The sequence below is a fragment of the Drosophila nasuta genome, chromosome 3, assembly GCF_023558535.2.
Source record: "Drosophila nasuta strain 15112-1781.00 chromosome 3, ASM2355853v1, whole genome shotgun sequence".
Lineage (NCBI taxonomy): Eukaryota > Metazoa > Arthropoda > Insecta > Diptera > Drosophilidae > Drosophila > Drosophila nasuta.
In genome coordinates, this window is record NC_083457.1 from 13747701 (window position 1) to 13768751 (window position 21051).

Consider the following 21051-nt stretch of genomic DNA (forward strand, 5'->3'; position numbering starts at 1 on the left):
AAGTAAAATTAAATTGTAAATGAAATTCGATATTGTACATCAGAAATATCAACTTTATTGTTAAATACTACTTAATTTTATTCAGCGTATATTAAATAAAATTACATTAAAAATAAAATCATATATTCAATAATCTAGTAAGCAGATACGACTGCAATTTATTAGTTTAGCCTATCTTTACTGAAATTCAATTGCAAATTAAATTAACAGATACAACTGCAATATATAATTATTAGAAACATGACTATTTTATTAGGGAAAACACTTCTCTAATATAAAATATAATAGAATAGTATTGACAAAAATGCCAGTTTTAAATTACAATTAAGTGAAATATATTGCAAATATATCATATTAGTAAAACAAACAACCAACAAACAAATTATAAACAAAATTTGTTCCATAGAAATTAAAAAGGTCAACACTCTCTCTCGTTTTCATTTGCATGAAAGAATTCTGAGCTGTGAAGCGAGCTGTTGTTGTTGTTGTTGTTTGACCCAATTAGATAAGGCGAATTAGTTCTGAGCTCTCTCAAGCGGGTCCGATAAGATTTCTATATTTAGAATGCACTGCTTAGGTTTTAGTTTTAGACGTTAGATGTGGGGTAATATTTGCTCTTCTCTTAAGTGGCGTCGGTGGTGTAATGGTCAGCATAGTTGCCTTCCAAGCAGTTGATCCGGGTTCGATTCCCGGCCGACGCACAAACAAAATTTTTTGTTCTCATTTCATTTTTTTTAATGTTCTGCATAAATTTTAATAGTGTTTTAATCATATACAGATTTATTCAAATTTCTACAGCTGTACTACCAAATGGGCTTATAATTAATTTTGTGTTGCATAAATTGCTAAAATTCAACGAAGTCAACAGCAGAACGACAAAAAGCTGTTGTCAACTGTTTCGGAATACTGTGTATGAGAGTATTTAATGTTATTCAATTAAATTTCAATTACTAAACATTTGACCGCATCGAGAGTCTGTGATGTGTAAACTCCATACATATCTAATTATTGAGCTTTTGGTATTGTGCACAGTGCGGGATGGAGACACTTTTGCTTGTCATCAAATATTTGCATTCAAAATTAAATTATGCTGCCCATGCGATGTTATGCTGGCCGAGTAAATATTTAAGCCAATAATATTGTTGGGCATTTGAGATGAAGTTGCTCTCGAACTCGGACTTGGACTTGGACTTGGAAATCGGTGTTCCAAGGTCGATGACTTTGCGTTGGGGGAGACAAGTCCGAGACTCATTGGCCGCTCGACTGACTGGCTGACTAATTAGTATGCCGTTTGCATATGGCAAACGCTTTGTTTGCACTAATTTCCTAAGGCCGGACCAGGATGAGCAGACAGACAGCCAAAACTATGATGCGGTCAGCGACACTGAGCACAAAATGTTGGTAGAAAATTATTGAGGTGGCTTTAGGTGCATTAAACTCATATTTCATTTAGCTTCGAGTCATAAATTTAATTTAGCTAATTTATAATAGCAGCCAAGTTAAGTAACAACTTCTTAGTTCAACAATATAATTTACTTTAAATGACTAATAGCAAAATTTGCACGAAACAAAAAGTTGTTTAAGGACAGAAGTAAATTCCGATAAAATAAAAAATGTTTGATGTCGTATAGAAAAGAATGTGAAAATAAATAAAATATAAATAAGACGCAATACTTTGTCTATAAAACTGAACAAACCTAAAAAAATATGGAACGAAAAATGAAAATGAAATCAAAGAATCTAATGAACCAAAATGTGATCACAAAAGAGCTTAAATCAATAATAAAATCTTGAATCAAAATTATGTCGCATCTGAACCCAGAAGGTAAATTTTAATAAAAATTGTACAAAAATTACAACCCATTCCATTGCTGAAATTCAAGACTATATTCTTGATTCTAGAATGGAAACAAAATTTAACATATAGTCAATATTGGTTTCGAAAGGCTAAAAATAAGAATAGGATATACTGAACATTTCTTCACTTAATGCACAACTCGTACGCTTTCAGTTAAGTATATTTGTGGTCAAGTGTTTACCAACATTTTTTGTTGGCTGTTGGCGATTGCTCCTTGATAGCCTTTTGGATTGGGTCGCTGCTCTCCTGCTGCGCTCATTTGCTATTCATTTCGTTGCTGCCATGTCTTGACTTATGCGTATTACTGCAAATATCAATTAATGCATAAAACGTGCGTAAAATATTTAAGATTTTTTCACGCACTGCGCGAGTGTTGTGAGTTCCTTGGCTGGACTTTACAAACTGACCTTGGATTGCGGAGTTTATTTTGGAATATATTCCATAGTCCATACATATGTGAGAGGCGCAGAGATAAGCACTTGCAGACGGTCAACATAATTGATTTGCTGGCGATTTATGCGTCTGCCAAGGGCTGGGCAGGTCTTTGGGGTCAAGTCACGCACATTTTGTCGGAAGCTCAAGTTGTTATTGTTATTGCTGGAGTGGCTGTTGTTATTGTTGTTGCTGCTCAGGCAAGTGTGAGTGTGACATGGACATGACCGAGTGCAATATGTAAAGCATGCTTGGATGCATTTGTAATCACTTTGAGCATCATTAAGTAAATTACAAGCTGCCAACATCACAACAGCAAGCCAGCAAGCTGGCAAGCACATTCACATCTAGATACATTTGTATCTTCAACAACAAGCTGCGACTGTGGGTGGCACTGGGAGATACTTGCGATACTAGCAACAACAGCAACAGCAACAGCAACAGCTTGTGCTTGTGCGGTTAACCAACGAGACGAGTTTGGGTTCAGTTAAGTTATTTATGCGCCTGCCAGCCAACTGGACTATTTAATTTAATTCCCGCTCTTCGACCATAAAACCCAAAAAACAAAAAGCTCAAAATTAAGTGCTGGCTGGAGGTCGACTGCCTGAATGACTGACTGACTGCCTGTTTGACTGGTTCTGGTTTGGAGCCAACCCCTTTTGGGCACTTTAAACCAATATTTGCTCTGACTGCCACGCCTCAAAAGAGCAAAAATGAAACACTGCGTTTTACGTTTTTGGCATTTCAATGCGTCTCCTCTTCTGATACCCATTCCCAGTCCCATTCCCCCGATCTCTTCGTGCACGTTTGTTTATTTGTTTGCTGGTAGCTATGGTCAGTTTTCCCCTTTTGGGGTTGCCAGGGTTGAGGTTGCATATTTATAGCACATAAGCTACTTCATATGCCTGCTATCTTCCCCTTTCTCCGTCTCGCTATCTATCTGTGTATTTGATTATTTATTATGCTGCTGTTGCTTTACTTTTGAGCAGTTTGAGCGGTTTCACTGTTTACTCTGCGGCATCTTCACAGCTGACTGATTGCGGCCCAATATTTGTCTTTGTCTCATTTTTGTTCGTTGTCCTTCTGCTACCGTCGCATCGCAACAACAATTGGTTTTGGCATATTTTCATCCTCAGGCCCTTTTCACGCCTTTCACTCTTTGCACGTTTATACGCGTAATTTCCGTGCAAAAGATAGAGACTTAATAAATGCTCGTAAATAGTTTAAAAATAGCTGCAAATAACTATCCACTGATTCCATTCGCTTTTTATGGCTCTCGCTTTGTGGACCACACGCATATCAATCTGAGCATCGTCATTTCCATCGCAGAGCAACTGCCATTTGCCATTTCCACAACCATTTAGCATTGCAAACTACACTTCAATCAGGCGTAATAATGTCTCTGTTGGATGGCCAACTATAGACGTTGGCTTTAATTAAAAAGGAAAGGTCTCTCCTCTACGCTCCGCTTCGTTCCACATTCGCGTATCAATTACGCAGACGATTAAGCCAAACAAACTGCCAACTGATTGCCAATGCATGCCGATGCCAATGCCAATGCCAATGCCAATGCATGGGGAACCAAACTTGGTTCTTTTAGCCATCAAGCACTTTGGCAAAAAAGAGCTTCTAGTCTTCCCATCGTCGTCGTCGTCGTCGTCGCCGTCTCCTAGTCGTGTCATCATTAGAAAAATTGCAGTAGTTCGAGGAGGGGAAAAAGTTGCCGCGTTACGCACACGAACTGTCAACTGGCTAATAGGCGCAGAAAGGAAACTGGTTAAGAAAATTGCAGCCTTGATTGAATGTGACCACAGCGCGACACGCAGCAGACCTCTTACAACGGTTCCTTAATTTGGCTTAAATGGCCAACCAAATTGCACGTCTATAACAACACTATGCAAATCTGTTTTTTGTGTGTGTGCTGGCGTGCGTGATAATAATTTTCCAATTTCATGCAATTTAATTTCCGTTGTCATGCGCACATTTTTCAGCGTTATTTTCGTTAGTTTTCTTTCGCCGCACAGCGCAGCGCCATTTAATTGTCATGCTCTTTGAGCTGACCAAAACGGTGTCGGCTTTAATTGCATTTTGTTGTAATACGTAATTCTATAGCTTAACCGTTAAACGATGCAGCCTGTTGAATACTCCCATTAGCAGCTTCTTCTTTATAACAGCAATTTGAAATCTACTCAAAAGTCAACTGAAGTGCGCTGTACGCATAATGTTTGGTATTTATTTATAGTGTATTCTTTTTTAAGGATTAAGTTCACACTACTTATAAAAGATAGACAGTTATTTATTATTAATGTCATAAAAAGATTCGGTTTAATGCTTAAACAAGTAAGAAAGCTACAGTCGAGTGTACTCGACTGTGAGATACCCGCTACCCATTTTGAATAAAAGAAACATATTTTGCGGTATTTTCTCAAAATATACCAAATATACTGCGAAAATACTAAAAAAATACCAATTGGTATATTTGGTTTATCGACATAGTACCGCATTCAAAATATACCATAGACGGCACAATATACCAGATTGTCAGCCAAAGCAACTAAGATCCCTAGTAAGTAGGCGTTTTTGCCCAAACAAAAGTATTTCTTTAATAACTTCGACAATTTTTATCTGATCGCAACCAAATTTTCAGGAATCATAACTACTATAGTAAATATTGTATATACCAAAATTCGCAACCTTAGCTTTAAAATTACACTTGTTATTCGATTTTTTTGAGTTGCGGGGGCGGAAGTGGGCGTGGCAAAAATTTGAAACAAACTTGATCTGCGTGCAAACATAACAAATGCTGTCGAAAAAAAATTATTGCTCTATCTCTTATAGTCTCTGAGATCCAGTGTTTCATACGGACAGACGGACAGACGGACAGACACACAGACGGACAGACGGACATGGCTAGATCGTCTCGGCTGTTGACGCTGATCAAGAATATATATACTTTATAGGGTCGGAGATGCCTCCTTCTACCTGTTACATACATTTCCTGCCGGCACAAAGTTATAATACCCTTCTACCCTATGGGTAGCGGGTATAAAAAGAATTTTATATTCTTGCTTGAAACTTAACAAATAATTGAATGCTTAGCACACTTTTTGATGACTGATTAAAACTTAAACCGAAATAAAGAGAGATAGAAAGCAAGAAAGATGAAGTGAAGCTCGAACGAAACTTAAGATGAGATTAAAATTTAAAACACAGTCTGATGTCATCATGTGGCGTCGGTGGTGTAATGGTCAGCATAGTTGCCTTCCAAGCAATTGATCCGGGTTCGATTCCCGGCCGACGCACAAACCAATTTTTTGATTTGAAAATCTTTTTAAAAATCTCAAAATTTTGGTTTTATTTTAGTTGATAAAATACTTTAGAAATAATAGTTTAGAAATAAGCAGAAACGCATCTTAATTTAAATGACTTCTCAAGTTGGTACAAATAGACGTGATATGCAATGTTATAACTTATAAGTCAATAGAATGTTAGACATCCAATTGATCTATTTTAGTTTATGAAAATGAAATCTCCGCAAAATCAGTTAAATAACCCTTTGGATATCTAATCCAGTTGCCTTCAGCTGCTTCGTTGTTGCAATGTTCCTCTCGCTGCAATCTTTTAACAACGTACACGTTAATCGCATTTCGCCACATGCAGCAGCAACAGCGTAAGAAGGCACATCTTGTTGGAGGTGAAGTAAGCAGCAAAGCGGCAAATCCAAAAAAAAATAAGAAAACCAGTCACCCACTCCGACCGGGCCATAAACTGGACAATTCATGGCTAGTCGGCAGCAACGATGCAACGGCGGCAACACTGGCACAACAAACAAGAGACAACTTTGTTCCCACCTTGATCCCAATCAACCTTTTGGTGACACACTGGCGACGACATCCTTAGCCATTCCGAGCCAGTCCATTCCATTCCATGGCAAGCGAGGCATCCCCAACCGCGCCGCCTTAACATGGCTGCTGCATAGTTGGCAATTTCTTTACCATTTTTTTGTTGTTGTAGTTGTAGTTGTTGCTGTAGTTGACTCGACTCGCTTGGCCAATTAATTAAGCGGCACGAGAAGCAGTTGCGATGTCCATGCCGCAAACTGTCGATGCATGTGCAGCTGCAACAACGGCGAAACAACTTTGGTTGTGACAGCGTCAAGCTGAACAACAAATTTGCTGAAAATTGGCCATGGAGCGCATTCTAATTCTATTAGCCAAAGCACCGCAAGGCAATTATGAGTGGATGAGGACATTGTCGCCTGGACATTTAACTTCATGCCTTTAATTTCCGCACGCATAGCGGATAGCAGCGGGAAATGATAGGGGGAGAAGAAGACGAGAAAGCAGAAAGAGAGAGAAAGAGGAGAGATGGTCCCAAGGACAATGAGTAAAGCAGCATGACAATGCATGCAATTTTCGGACCAGAGACCCCCAAGCGTTCCTTCAAAGTCAAACGCTTTAAACAAGTTTAACTAAAGCGCATAGAAATAATAGTTGATGAAGATGAAGTTACTTTGTGTACGTAATAACTTCATTATTATTCTTAATAAAATAGAAAAAACTTTAGTTTAATTTCTTTGTATTAAATTTCTATAAATTTTCCATTAAAAATAATATTTTTTTCATACCATACTTTAAACTTAGTACACACATGTGCACATTAAAATGTAGTATTTTTTGAATACCAAACATTATTTGATATCTATAATTTTATTTCTTTGCCTTTAATATACATTAGTGTTCCATTAAAATGAAGTAGTTTTTTAATACCAATCTTTAATCTCTGAATACACTTACAGGGCATCCAAGGCAGCGACTTAAAACTTGCACTGCACATAATTTATTTGGCTTTACGCTGGCTGCAAAAATGTACGGGTTATTAAATTGTGTGTATGTAAATGGGTGTGGATGTGTGTTGGCCAAATAATATTCCGCAAAATTTTTTAATTAAAATTTTTAATATAAACAACAGAAGACAATGGCAAAAGGACATAAAAGCAAATAAGGATTTTATGGTTGAGATTGCTTAACTAATAAAATATCCTGTAGAGAACACTATTTCTGATTCAGAAAATGTTCAAGTAAAAAATGGTATTTAATTATACATAGAAAATAGACTAAATAACTTGATTTTTTAGCCAAATCAAGTGCTAACAAACATGCCTTTTTTTTATGAAATTACACAGTAAGCAAAGAATTTCTGCTTAAGCTGCGAATGCGAAAAACAGCGTTAACTATTTGCACATGATGTGCCACGCCCATTTGCATAGAGGGGCGCATAGAGTGCGAGTATTACTTTATAATTAAAGAAAAACTGGCAAAACTTTCAAAGCAAATGTCTGGCAATGACGAGCTCATCAGAATAGCGAGGCTGTTAATGATGATATTTTCCAACCGGCGAAACTTTTTTAATAAGTTTGTCAAAAAGTCTGGCGAATGTGTCATACACACACACACACACACAAGTAAATAGTGAATGAGAGAGACAGATATAAAAAGAGGAAGAGAGAGTGAGAGGCGTCTTGTTGGGCTGTCAAGCAACACATAATAAAGATCCAAGCATTGGAGGCTGGCATTTGGCATTAGGCAATCTCAATGCGAGAGGCAGCTGCAACTTGTAGTTGTTGTTGACCTTTAACACCTACACACCAACGACTCGCAACATGTTGCAGAAGGTGGGCAAACGAATTTAACAAATTACTCTCAAAGCAAATAAGCAATCAACATAAATTGCATTTTACTTTGCCTGTGGCCAACCATAAATTTTAAGCGAATTTTTGTGTGTTTATCTAAGCAACAAAATGTTTAAAGTGGTTAAAGTGCAAAATGTGCAGCACTCTGACAAAAACAATTATCAGCTTAAGCAAATATTACGAAAGAAAAGTTCAAAAGTCAAATTAAATCAAACTTCAATTTGTAAAACTTGCAAAATTAATAGAGGCTTTAAAGTAAATGATTTAATGTGGCAATAAGGAATTTCTTTTGATTAACACGAAATTTATATTTAGTAATAAAATTCAACAATATCAAGTGGCGTCGGTGGTGTAATGGTCAGCATAGTTGCCTTCCAAGCAGTTGATCCGGGTTCGATTCCCGGCCGACGCACAAACCAATATTTTTTTTTTCTGTGTTTTATTTATTTCCCAGCGTAATAATTATGCATTTTCAGTATTATTTACGTATTCCGGTTGTCTGCGCCTTGTGCTTCATCAACCTTAAAAACGATTATTAATTTGTCATATTTATTCATATTTTAAATCGCATACGCAAATGATTGATATGAAAATTACCTTATTTCCCTTATCTAACGGCGCATTCAGCATTCTGATTTGACGCTTTGCATATTAAATTGTTAATTGAATGGCCAAATCAAAAACACAAATTATCCATTAGAAGAATGGGCAGTCGTCGCGGCATTATCATTCAGGGCGATAAAACGCTTATCGATTGACATTGTTGGTGGTCTTCCATTCCCATTCCCATTCCCCTCCGCGTCTCACTGTCGATGTCAATGCTGTCAACATAATTAACGGCAAATGCCTGCGTCTGGCGGCAAAAGTCTCACGGCATGACAAGAAGCTAAGCAATGCACGGGAGAGGATGGGACAAGACAGACAACCTCATGGAGGTCTCTCTGTCTGTCGCCCTCCACCATTAACTTTGCCTTCGATTACACTCCTGCAGCTGATCGCATTGTAATTTCCACGCATAATTACACAAATATGCGATGTCTATGCAAATGAGTTGACTGACAACAACAGCGCATGGCTTCCTTCCATCATTTTGTTGGTTATTTATACGGCGGATGATTACGCGCAATTAATGCATCAATGCTAGTTATTGAATATTGAATACTAATGACTTATGCCACACCGTGTGGCATCCACCACAACTACCTCACATACATATATACACAATATAATTGCGCTCGTAAATTGCAAAGTCAGCGGGGAAAATGGTTAAGAAAATGCAATGACTTTGCTCTCTCGAGGGGGAATTTGGCGACTAGACTAGAGAGTAGGCGCTTGATCTTCTCGTGTCTAGTCGTTTTTGTCATTCCGTGCAGACATTTCCCAGACACACACTCTACTATCCACTATATACAGTGGAGTTGTTGCTGTGGTCGCCCTGTGGCCATATCTCATTGTCATAACGGACAGTGCTGACAGTAAATAATCCATCAATAATTGCATCTTTGCTGCTGCCATCGAGTTTTTCCAGTTGCTTCAGCAGTGGTGGAATTACCTTCTGGCCATGGCCATGACCAGATCCATGGTTTATGTCAATTGTGTTGACATTAATCATGGCAGTTTTGATTGTGCAACGTCGCGAACTGCTCAAAACTGGCCACCCAAGGGTTCTCTTGGCTCTACTGAGCTTGATCTGGTTATCTTGCTCTGACAGCTTGTCCATTACACCAGTAGCAAACGCCAGTCAGGTCTGAGCATGTTGCAAGCTGCAAGCAGTAGTCACTGTTGTAAATGATGAGCACAGGCAATCAGCCAGCTTGTCACTGAACAAGTCATGATTTCAGTTATCAGCAATTAGTTAAGCAAACAAGTAGCACTAGTTTCGCACAAATATTGTTAATTAATCTTGCGAAAGCTGTAAAAATGTTTATTGCAGCTTCTGCATTAGTTAAGTAAGTAATTTATGAGTTCACTTTGGGAAGTCATTGATTAATAACATTTATTTGAATACAACTTTTTGATTAATAACTTAATATGTATATATAACAACATACATAACTGTGAGTTACCCGCTACCCATTTTGAATAAAAGCATAAAATTAATAATATACCAAACGCTGTAATTGTTAAATTGCAGTAACAAATATACCAGATTGTCAGTCAAAGCTACTAAGACCCGTTGTAAGTATTTAACATTTGTGTAGTTGCATCTCCTTATATTCAAGCAACGTTTTCTATTCTACTTTTAGCATTGAGTGATTACTAACAAGTTAAAAAATTCGTCTACCTTACTTAATCAAATTACGTTCCTACATATTGTCTTCTTAGATTCAAAACATATTAACATTATACTCAAAAGTAACATATTTTTGTGATTAACACCATATTCGAATATTGTCTTTATTGATTCCTAGAAACGTATTAGCTGAACTAGCTGCACTTCATGTAACATTATTAGAATTTTATCTTAATAGCTGTAGTTATTTCATCAGAAATTATATTTTAATTAAACATAAATTTTAAACTTGTCTTAATCGTTAAACAATAGGTTACTTTGAAGTACTTTGCAATGAAAGTTCTTCTTTTGTTGTCTAAAAACTGCAACTTTCTATTGTACTAGGCCAGACTTCCCATTGACCCTTGACGTCTTTAACAAAGAGCACAATTTACACTCGCACTTGTTAATTTACACACAAAACAGAAGCTGACAGCTGCCTGAGTTGAGCTGTAATCTTGGCAGTAAAGAATGGTAAACACACACATATTTGCACACACGACACAGAGAGAGAAAGAATGGAAGCAAATTGTTATACACTTGATGTAGTTTGTTTATATTTGTTTATGTTAAATATTGAAGTGCATATGAAGCCACTAAAAGAGAGCGCCACTTCAGAGCTGGGCCAAGCCTTTTCAGGTCAACTAATGGCTGCATTTCGGAAAAGGTAACAGCAACAACTATAACAACAACTACCATAACAGCAACAACAACAGCAACAACGACGATACCACTGAGAACTTTTACTGTTAAAGTGGATTTTCTTTTGCGCCATTTTGCGGCATTTTACGTTTCTTTCGTGGCCGTTTGCCAGCTTGGCTTTTATTTACGTTTACGTTTACGTTTTACCTCACACAGAAAACTCAACTCGTTGTCCACCTCCTCCCCCCCCGCAGCTGGTGGCAACCCCGCTTCAGCCATCCAAAACAAAGTGGTGCTCGTGGCGGCTTCCATCCGCAAAAATGTTTGTAGCCATCCACTTCGCCGCCGTCAGGTAGCGCCAGAAGGCTCTCCCCCTTGACAACTCACCTGCTGCCTCTGGGGAGACGATGCATTTGGGTCAGGGTTCAGCGGCAGACGCAAAAGAAACTCTGAGCTGACACACAAATGTCGAAGAAATGTACAAGAAATGTACAAGAAATGTGTGTGCTTGAGTGTGTATGACTGAATAACTTGGCAAAGAGGCAAATAGGCAAAGCAAACCCCTTTCAAAAATGGCTAATTTTTCAATTCCTTCTTAAATTGCCTGCTTTTCGAGACTGCCTCTCGTTTAACTAATATTCTAATACTTAAGTGTTTCTTAAGACTGTGAAAAAGTGAAAAGGGTATATATGCAAGGTCTATCAAATAGGCTTATAAGGAGCTCATTTTAGTAGTTGGTTTCTTTTTATATAATGTCGTTTAATTCAATTATAGTAATACAAAATATATGTTTAATCTAAATAAATTATTAATTAACTGCAATATACAATTTCAATTTCAATTTCAATTTCAATTTAACTGCAATATATATTTTATATATGCATATACTCATTTTGCATTTAATTATATATAAATATAATATTCAAAACATATATGTAATATAATTAATTACAAATTACCTAATTTTTAAGTTATTAACTTCATTTTGTGTCATTTTCTAACATTAAAAAACACGATAAATATAAATTTGCGACCTTAAGGACTTCCAAATAAAAATTAGTTTTGAGTAACAATTGAAATATGCTTCAACTTACATAAAAGTTCAAAGTTCACGTTTAGATGGAAGGAGAAAATTCGGACAATATTTAAGATTAGATTATGATTCAATGTGAAGCGATAATATATTATGTGGCGTCGGTGGTGTAATGGTCAGCATAGTTGCCTTCCAAGCAGTTGATCCGGGTTCGATTCCCGGCCGACGCACGAACAAATTTTTTTTGATGTGAAAATCAGCCTTATCTGTTATATTTTCGTTTTTTTAATATTAAACTGTTATTTGGTATTGTACATATTTACAAAGTTTGACAATTATTATTTGCAATACTGTAAAAAATTGTTGAAATTGTACATTACATTGTTTATAGCTGCAAATGAACTTACAAATGGAATAAAGATGTAAAAATAAATACATCTGAAGTAACTTCAATAATCTTGTACACATGAACAAACTCCCACAACTTGATTTGCAGGTCTATACTCATAAGTGTGCTTGAGTAAAACCCATCGTAAACAGCTCTGGGGCGTAGTTGCAAAACTAATCCGCGCCATTCAACAGACGACGCAACAGCAACAGCAGACGGAGGCGACTGCAACACTAACAATCAAATCAGCCAATCAACTGTCGATTGCTTAAGCCATTTTCAATCAACACGGCAGCGGCAGGGCTCACACACATACATACCCACACAGATGCAGACACAACCGCTTACAAGCGAATTACAAATCTCAAACGCACAATAAACGCAATTACAAACACGTGTATAACAGCCGTCAAGGGAGATAGCAAGTGAAAGAGAGAGAGAGAGAGAGAGAGAGAGAGAGAGAGGTTGAGTTATAGAAATAGTCAGACTGTTATGTGTGTAACCGCAGGCCGCAAATCGTGGCAAAGGAAATGAAAGGCATGCGTATGCGGAACAACGAGGCGTATGCGCAATGTGAATTGCCAGCGAGCGGAGCACCACGCGCATTCCAACAGGCAATCAATCAATCAAGCAATCACAACTAACACACGCATGCATATTGCCCAAAATGTTGCAAGAAAACAGCATTTTCGATAAGTGGACCCCACGGTGTTCCAGGCCAGGCAATCGGCAGTAAATTATTTGCGAACGAAAAACTAATCGAAATTACAAATGTAGAGTTGACTACAGAATCATTGTGTGACAGGCAGTGACAGTTGTGCAAAGATAGACGCACTCAATGCATAACAAATGGCATTTGTATCTATTTGAGGGGCAGCAATATTTGCGTTGCATAAATAATATAAATACTTGCAAATTGATTGCCACAGATATAAAGCACAATAAGCAGGCGGCGACAATAAACCAAATTCATACTCGCAATTGTGTATCTCAAAGATGCAAATCTATCGATAAGCTGCAAGTGACAACTGAGTGACATCGCATCGTTGTTGAATTGTGGAATTTGAATTTCTGAATTGCATTGCAATTGCAAATGCGTATGTTATTTATTTAGCTGTCATTTGACAAACACTTTTATATTAAAGATCCATGACTGTTGCCAGTGTACAGCTGTTGCTGCTGCTGTTGTCCACTTCATTGAGAACTTACAAGTTGGAAGCCACCTCTTGATGCGATACTTACGGGAATACATAAAGTCCACTTCCGGGTTTGTTTTGATACGTTTATAAGTGGATTTACTTTTCAGTTGTTGTTACTACAGCCCCGTAACAACTTTCATTTTCATTATGTCTTTGCATTGTCTTTAACATCTCCTCTGCCACCCTCAATGTTTTGAGGACACAAACTTGTCCCGGCGGTAAAATAAAGTTACAATTTTTATAACGATTTCTGTTTTTGTATTTCTTTTTCACTTTTTCCCATTTTTAGCATTACTTTTTTGTTTTTGCTGGCCCTTTTCTCATTGTTTCTCTCTGTGGCGCTCCTTTATCCCCAATTCATCTGTTTTGCATATTTCTTTGTTATGGTTGTATTATTTTCATTTTCATTTTGCTCTCGCAGCTTTTCTTTCTGTTTCATGTTTTTTTTTTGTGTATTGTATAACGTAATCTCCGCATACTTACCGTCGTCCGTTTGCAGCGGGTTGTAAAGAAAATCTGCTGGAAATGTATGCAAATAAGTACAGTTTGTGCTTTAATTTGAAAGAAGTGAACTTTCTGAGTGTGACCTTCGCATTAAAGTTTGTGAAAACTTTTGCAAGAAGTTGCACGAAAAACACAGAGTGATGAGTAATAAAAGTTGATGTCTAACAGAAGCTGTGAACACGGAAACACTAAAAGATTCAAATGAGTATGCCAAACTAACAGAGAGTTATCCTATTTATAGCTAATTTGTCAGTTGTTTTTCATTTAAAAGACACCTGAATAACTACTTCAGGCTTACTATCTGAAGGTGATTAACAAAAGCTGAATATGACTGACTCACTTTCATTATAGCACAACTTTAATATACATTAACTGTCTGTTGTATCTGTCGTAATCAAACACAATTGAAACTTGTTCATAGATAAGCTACCTTTTGGCATTTATGTTAATTATTTTATATCTCACTCTTAACACACACTTTTTATGTTGACCCCTATTAGCAACCAATGTCAATGCTTTTCATTTCATTCCCATTTCCCAGATATGTTGAGTAATGATCATAATTGAAGCCTCGTGTTTGCTATAAATTATGTGGGAAGGCTTCAGCTGCTACTTTACTTTGGAGCGTCATAAATTTCGGCAGCAGTTACCGATAAGCAGAAGATAGCTGAGCCAATATACAACAATTGCTCGACTATGGCCTATACTTAATGATTCACTGGAAAAATTAAGAATCTATCGACATCACATGGCGAAAACTAAAAAGGGTTATAAAAAAGTACATATGTACTATTTCTTAGAATTAAAGTGTGGAGCGAATAATGAAATGATATGTATCGTAGTACTTTCAATTGTTTTGACAATAGTATTACAAGAAAAACACCTGATATGTGAATCACAACTAATCACAGAAACTTTGAACTTACGGATATTGGGTATATTCTATGGGGTAGATAAGGCTTACAAATGATACTTCATGATATGGGCCGACTCGAAAGCAAAGCAAACACAACATTGTCACACTAACTTTAGCAAAGTTATCAAGCGGAATAGATAGAAATTAAGTTCAGTAAGCATGACTCAGAAAATACCCTATAGAAGAAATTTTAATTAATACAAAAAAATGTATTGATTATGGTGAAATAAATTGAAGATGATTAAAAGGAATGACTTTATTTGTAAGTACAGTTATAGAAAACTTGATGATGCCACCTAAACCAAAATAATCTTTTTACTTCAATCTATCTTTATCTATTTGTAAGTTTATTGCATATAATTATGATATAATAAAATCAGAAACTAGGTGCCATGTAGTTTTTATAATTTATATATATCTGTAATGTAATAAATGTTTCATGTTTTTTTTGAGAGTGTATATCGCTGTCTCTATAGCTTAACTCATTCTTTTAGCTAGATTGAAGAACTACTTCCCAGCCTTGATTGCTCTCTAAGAGCCTCTCGAATATAATCGGCGGCTCTATAATGCTAGTCATTATCAGATTTTTCCAACTTGTTATGGAAAATATTGTAAAGAAATATTTTCAAGTGCCGCCTATTGAATTGCCTTGTCCATCGGCAAGACAACTGTCAAGTTTCAGTACTAAATCGTTAGCCCAAGAAATATGATGTCCCCAATTGGAGTTATCCTGCTACTGTGCTTTAGCCTCACATCAGCTGAGCTCAGGGATTCAACAGTAAGTGGCAACAGTCCACGCAATTGCTACAGCTGCGAAGGCATCAATTGCCAGCGAACCTCGCGACAAAATGTGACTGTAACTTGCACCGATGTGCTGGACATCTGTGTGACTGCCTACGATGATTGTAAGTAGCGATTAAACATAAAGAGAAACACCAAATTGTAATTGAATATCAACTTTGCAGTCATGGTCACCGAGCGAGGATGTTTGCTTGAGCTTTCGCTGGCGTCTAAGGCCAAGTGTAATGCTGGTGACAAGCAGTGTCAGAAGTGTAATGGAGAATTGTGCAACAATCTGGGACGCATTGATTTCCAATGCATTCAATGCGATGGCTCAGAGGTGAGTACTGCAAATTATTCCAATCAATAAGGTCCTTACGCTCGATTTCCTCACAGAACTCAGACTGCAATACGGGAGGATCGAGTGTGAGTCCTTCGCAGTGTGCGGCGCCAACTTCAAGCAATTCCTATTGCTATGTCAAGGTTGAGGGAACAAATCTGCAGCGAGGTTGCGCGCTGAGTGTAAAGGAGCAACAGACTTGCCTGAATGACACCGCCTGCAGTCTTTGTTTGCCGGAGAATGCAGATGCCTCGAGTGCGTGCAACAACTACAATCTGGAGTACAGCAAATCGGGGGCAGCACAAGGCCAGCAACTCTTTGCTCCCTTGATTGGTGTTGTTTCTCTGTTGGCTCTGCGAGTACTACAATAATTTAACATTTTGTTTATGATTAATCAAAAATAAACGCAATCACTACACAAGTCAATCACAAATAGAATATGTGTGTATTTTTTTTTGTATTTTATGTCGCTTATCGCTAGCGGAAGATAGTTGTGGGGCAACATGTGTTTTTGCTTGGCCAAAAATAGCAAAGCAAATATCAACAAGGTTACGAGTATTTCAGTTATGCAGTTTAAAAGCATTGCTAAATAAATTTACATATAAAATGAATTGAATTTTAGTTGGATAAATTGCGAGCGAGCTTGTAATGGAATTTGCAGCCATTAAACTGTAAAGAGACATCAAAAAGAAATCATCTTGCGATTTAAAAATAACTAACATTCAAAATTCCATAAATTCATCATTCGTCAAGTAAAGAGCGAAAGTCATGATAAGTTTCATTTTGCCAGATACCATTTGCTAATCAAATTTGCTCACAAAAAAATGCTGCGTTGAATCATACTCTCTCTGATCAGCAGCAGATAAATATTTGATTTATTTTTGTGTTCACAATTTGACTGACAAATGCATGCAAAATATTTGATTTAAATTTACAATGAAATTAGAAATGTATATAAGTAAAAATTGATTTTTTGTATACAAATGATTCATATTTTTTCATTAAATAGCATTTCAATTGCTCTTTAATTTAAAAAGTACAAAATTGAAAGGCAGTTATTAAAAACGTGTGTAATTTAATTAGAGCAGAATTATATGTTATGCATATATGTATATAGGAAAAAGATTTAAAAAAAAAGATTGCTTAATTCGAATAAAAGTAAATAAAAACAAGTAAAAAAGCTACAACTTTGAGATACCCATTACACATTTGAATAAAGGTTCGTATAGACATACGGACATGGCTATATCGTATCAGCTGTTGATGCTCATATATATATATATATTCTTTATAGGGTGAGAGATGCCACCTTCGGCCTGCTACATATCATATGTATGTACATTCCTGGAGACAGAAAGTTATAATACCCTTCTATACTATGGGTAGCGGGTATAACAAGCGTTTGTGTTGTTTAATATAATTGCTACCAAAAACTATTTAATACAAAGTGCAATTATCTAAAATATACATATATGAAGCATTATCTTTGAGTTACCTAAGTATACATTTTTGGTGCTAGAATTTTGCCGACTCTCAAGTGTTTTTTGCGGTGTATATACTATAATGGGGCATCAAGTGCACTTCACAGGCTATAAAAGGAAGGCATATTGGCAAATCAGCGGACAGTAGAAGCTAAATAATGAAGGTTATATCAATTGTTGGTCCGCTGCTGTTGCTCATCTGCACGACAGGATTTGCACGAGCAAACACAGCCACCAGCTGCTATAGTTGCTATGGCATCAATTGTCAGCGAACATCGCTGAGCGAGGAACAAACGTGCTCCGATGTTTTGGACTATTGCGTCACCATATTCGATGAAGGTTCATAGTATGATGGAATATCATTGAAAGCTAAGCTATCATTATTCTTTTTGTTTTGAGCAGCGAAGGTGTTGTACAAAGGCTGCTCCCTGGAGATTCCCGTGCAACTGCGTCAGCGTTGCGAGTCGCGACCCAATGATTCCTGTTACAAGTGCAACTCGGACCGTTGCAACAATGTGGGATCTAGGCAATATGCTTGTGTGCAGTGCGATGCCAGTGCGGTAAGCTTCAGAAATAGAGAAACTAATATCGCATTCACTATTCAAAATCACTTTTTTACTTCCGTAGGACTCAAACTGTGCTGAGAATGCGACCTCTTTGGAACCGTCCGTTTGTGCTGCTCCGACTGCAGCAAATTCCTATTGTTATGTGAAATCCTCTGGCACGAGCAGCACTATTGTGCGTGGCTGTTCCACAACTTTCGCTGATCAAATAAGCTGCCTGAATGATGCCAACTGCGCCTTGTGCTCACCCGGTGACATTCGAGGCTGCAATAGTGTGAATATCTCAACGGATTCCAGTCGCTTCATTCGCTTTTTGAGATAGATCAAAGTTAATTTTAATGAAATGTTATTCAATAAAAAAAATAAAATGGAAATAATAATAATAATAAGTGCATAAGGCCTTTGGGCACTAGGTTTCTTTGAAATATAATTAGTAGAATGTGTAATTATATTTTTCGTATTAAACTTTGATAATTTACAAGTTAACTCAACAATAATTGGAAATGATTTTTATAAAGTGGAATATAATTGTCTCTGTTAAAACAAATAAATTTAAAATAATATAGCGTCTATTAGAATCATTTAAATTTTGTTTATTTTATAAATATTATGGCTTTACAGTTAAATATGTTATACACTATCATCATATTTACTCAATAGCGCATTAAAATTCGCATTAAAATCTTATAAAAAGCACTTATTATTTTATTATTTGTATTTAGTGTATCAAATAGATAAAAAGTAAAGAAGAGTAATAAATGCTTTTTGCACTCCGCTTCGGGCAAGCAAATAATGTAAAAATAATAAAGTATTTATGTTAATATAGTGTGTTTTATTTGCAATATGTCAAAAGAATAATAAGCAAATGATATGCCAAATTAAATATAAATTATTTTTATAATTCACATTTTTTTCAATATTAACGAACTCTTTTCTGCTTTCAATAAATCAAAGTAAATAAAAACAAATACTGTTGACCACTTTTTTGCAATGAAAAACTTCCATAATATTGATAAACATGTTTGTTTACTTTTGACTAAGGAAGACTTTGTATAATACGATAAGTACTAATAGGCATTTAAAGCATTTGCAAAAAAACCAAATAAGTAGATTACACAATTTGTAAGAGTTGAACAAATAAAAGCGACAAATAACACGACTAATGTGCATTATTCGGTTATCAAAGAGCTTGACTTTGATGGCAGTTACAAACATATATTTGGACTACTTGATCGCATTAGAAAACCCAGCTAATCAGGACCAACGGTTTGTTTACACACTTCTCCGCGATTGACATCACTTCAGCTCAAGCGAAAAAACACACTCAAGTGCCACAGAGTTTATATAAAGTGATGGTCAAATCAAAGCCCAGCCAAATGCCAAACGAATTAGTCCCAATGTCGATGCGGAAGTGCGCAATTCTTTTCATTTTGTTGCCTTTGCTGCAGGCAGGATTACTCCTCGCATCGGAGACATGTCTCTACTGTCGCGGCATCAATTGCCAGCGAAGCAGCTACCAGGCCACGGAACAGTGTGTGGATCAGCTGGACGCATGCGTTAGTGTCTTCCTTGGAGGCATGGTTCAAGCTCAAGGCTGCCTGGAGAAGCTCGAAGATAAATTTCGACAGCACTGCAAAAGCAATCACAATTCCCTCAACGCTCAATGTGAGATTTGTGTGACCAACAGTTGCAACAATGTGACCTCCAGTCAACTGTCCTGCTTGCAGTGCCTCGATACAGAGGTGAGTGAAGTGCTGAAGTTCATTTATTATAAGTAATATATAATTGTCTGTTTTCTTAAAGGATGCTCGTTGTAGCTCAGCACCTGACCAACTTACTGCGCAAAGATGTCCCATTTCTCATAGTGGACGTAACCTTTGTTATGCCAGCATCAGTAATCAACGACTTGAGCGTGGCTGTTCTTTGACCATGTCGGAGCAGGTCTCTTGCCTAGCTGATGTCAATTGTAAGCTGTGTGATCCTCTGGAACTGCCGCATTGCAACGATCAATTGCTGAATGAGGCCACAACAACAACAGAGTCACCTTCTAGCTCTACTACTAGCAGCAGCACTAGCACAAGTTCTACTGCCAGCTCTAGTACCAGTACCAGTTCCAGTAGTAGTTCCAGCACAAGTTCCAGTACTAGTTCCAGTACTAGTCCAGGCACCACTTCTTCAACGACCTCATCAACAACCGAGGCGCCAGACTCTTCAACCGACAGTCCAACAACCACATCAACAACAGCAAAGCCGAATAGTGCCACGAGTCTTTCTATCCAAAACGTTTCAGTTTTACTGGCGATTTCTCAGCTAGTTTTTTGTATTTTTATATACGTGCAATAAATAATTGGGAAAAAACGCTGGGTTAACTGCTATGTGACTCTAAGTTCCCACGACCTTCCCTCTATCATAATACTACTAATGTTAATCTAATAATTGCTAAACGATTGTTCATGTTCATAAATAACGATAAAGCTGATAAAGAAGCACACACAACTACAATGGGCTTTACAATCCAATTACTGGACAACAATTATGGATTATACGATAAAAGTTTGATAGTTGACTTGCAGAACAAAGAGTTGTAAATATTGTTATCTAAAATTGAAAGTTTATAAGAAATGAAAAACTTAAGAAGTTTCGATTCTAAGAATACTAAAATTAAATTGTAGCGTAACTCGCTGCAATCCATAGTCCAGACGTCTCAGTATTAATACAATAATGGCAATCACTAATTAGATTAGTATCAATAGATTAGAGAGAATTGTGAAATCATATGAAAATCCCACCGAAATAAGCTGCTTGACGACACCCAAAAATACTTTTATATATGTATGTTCACTTAAGCATTCAAATTCAAATCCTTTATTCTTGAAACAATGTCTGAGATTTGGCAGCATTTGAAGCACCTGCCAGTCACCAAACAAAGCAATCTAATGATAAACAACAAA

General features: G+C 36.9%; 3 protein-coding genes and 4 non-coding genes across 7 annotated transcripts; all 7 read left to right on the top strand.

The window, feature by feature from the left end:
• The first annotated feature begins 629 nt into the window (after window positions 1-629).
• On the top strand, window positions 630-701 carry Trnag-ucc (transfer RNA glycine (anticodon UCC)). Its single transcript has one exon. It is a non-coding gene; the product is annotated as a tRNA-Gly (tRNA).
• A 4819-nt stretch (window positions 702-5520) lies between these two features.
• On the top strand, window positions 5521-5592 carry Trnag-ucc (transfer RNA glycine (anticodon UCC)). The gene has a single exon. It is a non-coding gene; the product is annotated as a tRNA-Gly (tRNA).
• Window positions 5593-8322: 2730 nt separating this feature from the next.
• Window positions 8323-8394, top strand: Trnag-ucc (transfer RNA glycine (anticodon UCC)). Its single transcript has one exon. It is a non-coding gene; the product is annotated as a tRNA-Gly (tRNA).
• A 3693-nt stretch (window positions 8395-12087) lies between these two features.
• Trnag-ucc (transfer RNA glycine (anticodon UCC)) lies at window positions 12088-12159 on the top strand. The gene has a single exon. It is a non-coding gene; the product is annotated as a tRNA-Gly (tRNA).
• A 3450-nt stretch (window positions 12160-15609) lies between these two features.
• On the top strand, window positions 15610-16494 carry LOC132790872 (uncharacterized). Its single transcript, XM_060799614.1, has 3 exons — window positions 15610-15841; window positions 15902-16056; window positions 16113-16494. The coding sequence occupies exons 1-3, from the start codon at window positions 15643-15645 to the stop codon at window positions 16425-16427; spliced, it is 669 nt and encodes a 222-aa protein (XP_060655597.1). The 5' UTR covers window positions 15610-15642; the 3' UTR covers window positions 16428-16494.
• Window positions 16495-17687: 1193 nt separating this feature from the next.
• Window positions 17688-18487, top strand: LOC132791068 (uncharacterized). Its single transcript, XM_060799851.1, has 3 exons — window positions 17688-17876; window positions 17940-18097; window positions 18165-18487. The coding sequence occupies exons 1-3, from the start codon at window positions 17696-17698 to the stop codon at window positions 18420-18422; spliced, it is 597 nt and encodes a 198-aa protein (XP_060655834.1). The 5' UTR covers window positions 17688-17695; the 3' UTR covers window positions 18423-18487.
• Window positions 18488-19479: 992 nt separating this feature from the next.
• LOC132790697 (uncharacterized) lies at window positions 19480-20680 on the top strand. The gene is made up of 2 exons (XM_060799334.1): window positions 19480-19842; window positions 19904-20680. The coding sequence occupies exons 1-2, from the start codon at window positions 19498-19500 to the stop codon at window positions 20441-20443; spliced, it is 885 nt and encodes a 294-aa protein (XP_060655317.1). The 5' UTR covers window positions 19480-19497; the 3' UTR covers window positions 20444-20680.
• Window positions 20681-21051: the final 371 nt, after the last annotated feature.

What these genes read in the sequence shown, in the direction of transcription:
- LOC132790872 (XM_060799614.1), top strand. Translation starts at nt 15,643, where the DNA reads ATGATGTCCCCAATTGGAGTTATCCTGCTACTGTGCTTTAGCCTCACA. An exon ending in TGTGACTGCCTACGATGATT is followed by an intron (nt 15,842 to 15,901) that starts GTAAGTAGCGAT and finishes TCAACTTTGCAG; the next exon opens with TCATGGTCACCGAGCGAGGA. An exon ending in TTCAATGCGATGGCTCAGAG is followed by an intron (nt 16,057 to 16,112) that starts GTGAGTACTGCA and finishes ATTTCCTCACAG; the next exon opens with AACTCAGACTGCAATACGGG.
- LOC132791068 (XM_060799851.1), top strand. Translation starts at nt 17,696, where the DNA reads ATGAAGGTTATATCAATTGTTGGTCCGCTGCTGTTGCTCATCTGCACG. An exon ending in CGTCACCATATTCGATGAAG is followed by an intron (nt 17,877 to 17,939) that starts GTTCATAGTATG and finishes TGTTTTGAGCAG; the next exon opens with CGAAGGTGTTGTACAAAGGC. An exon ending in TGCAGTGCGATGCCAGTGCG is followed by an intron (nt 18,098 to 18,164) that starts GTAAGCTTCAGA and finishes TTACTTCCGTAG; the next exon opens with GACTCAAACTGTGCTGAGAA.
- LOC132790697 (XM_060799334.1), top strand. Translation starts at nt 19,498, where the DNA reads ATGTCGATGCGGAAGTGCGCAATTCTTTTCATTTTGTTGCCTTTGCTG. An exon ending in TGCAGTGCCTCGATACAGAG is followed by an intron (nt 19,843 to 19,903) that starts GTGAGTGAAGTG and finishes GTTTTCTTAAAG; the next exon opens with GATGCTCGTTGTAGCTCAGC.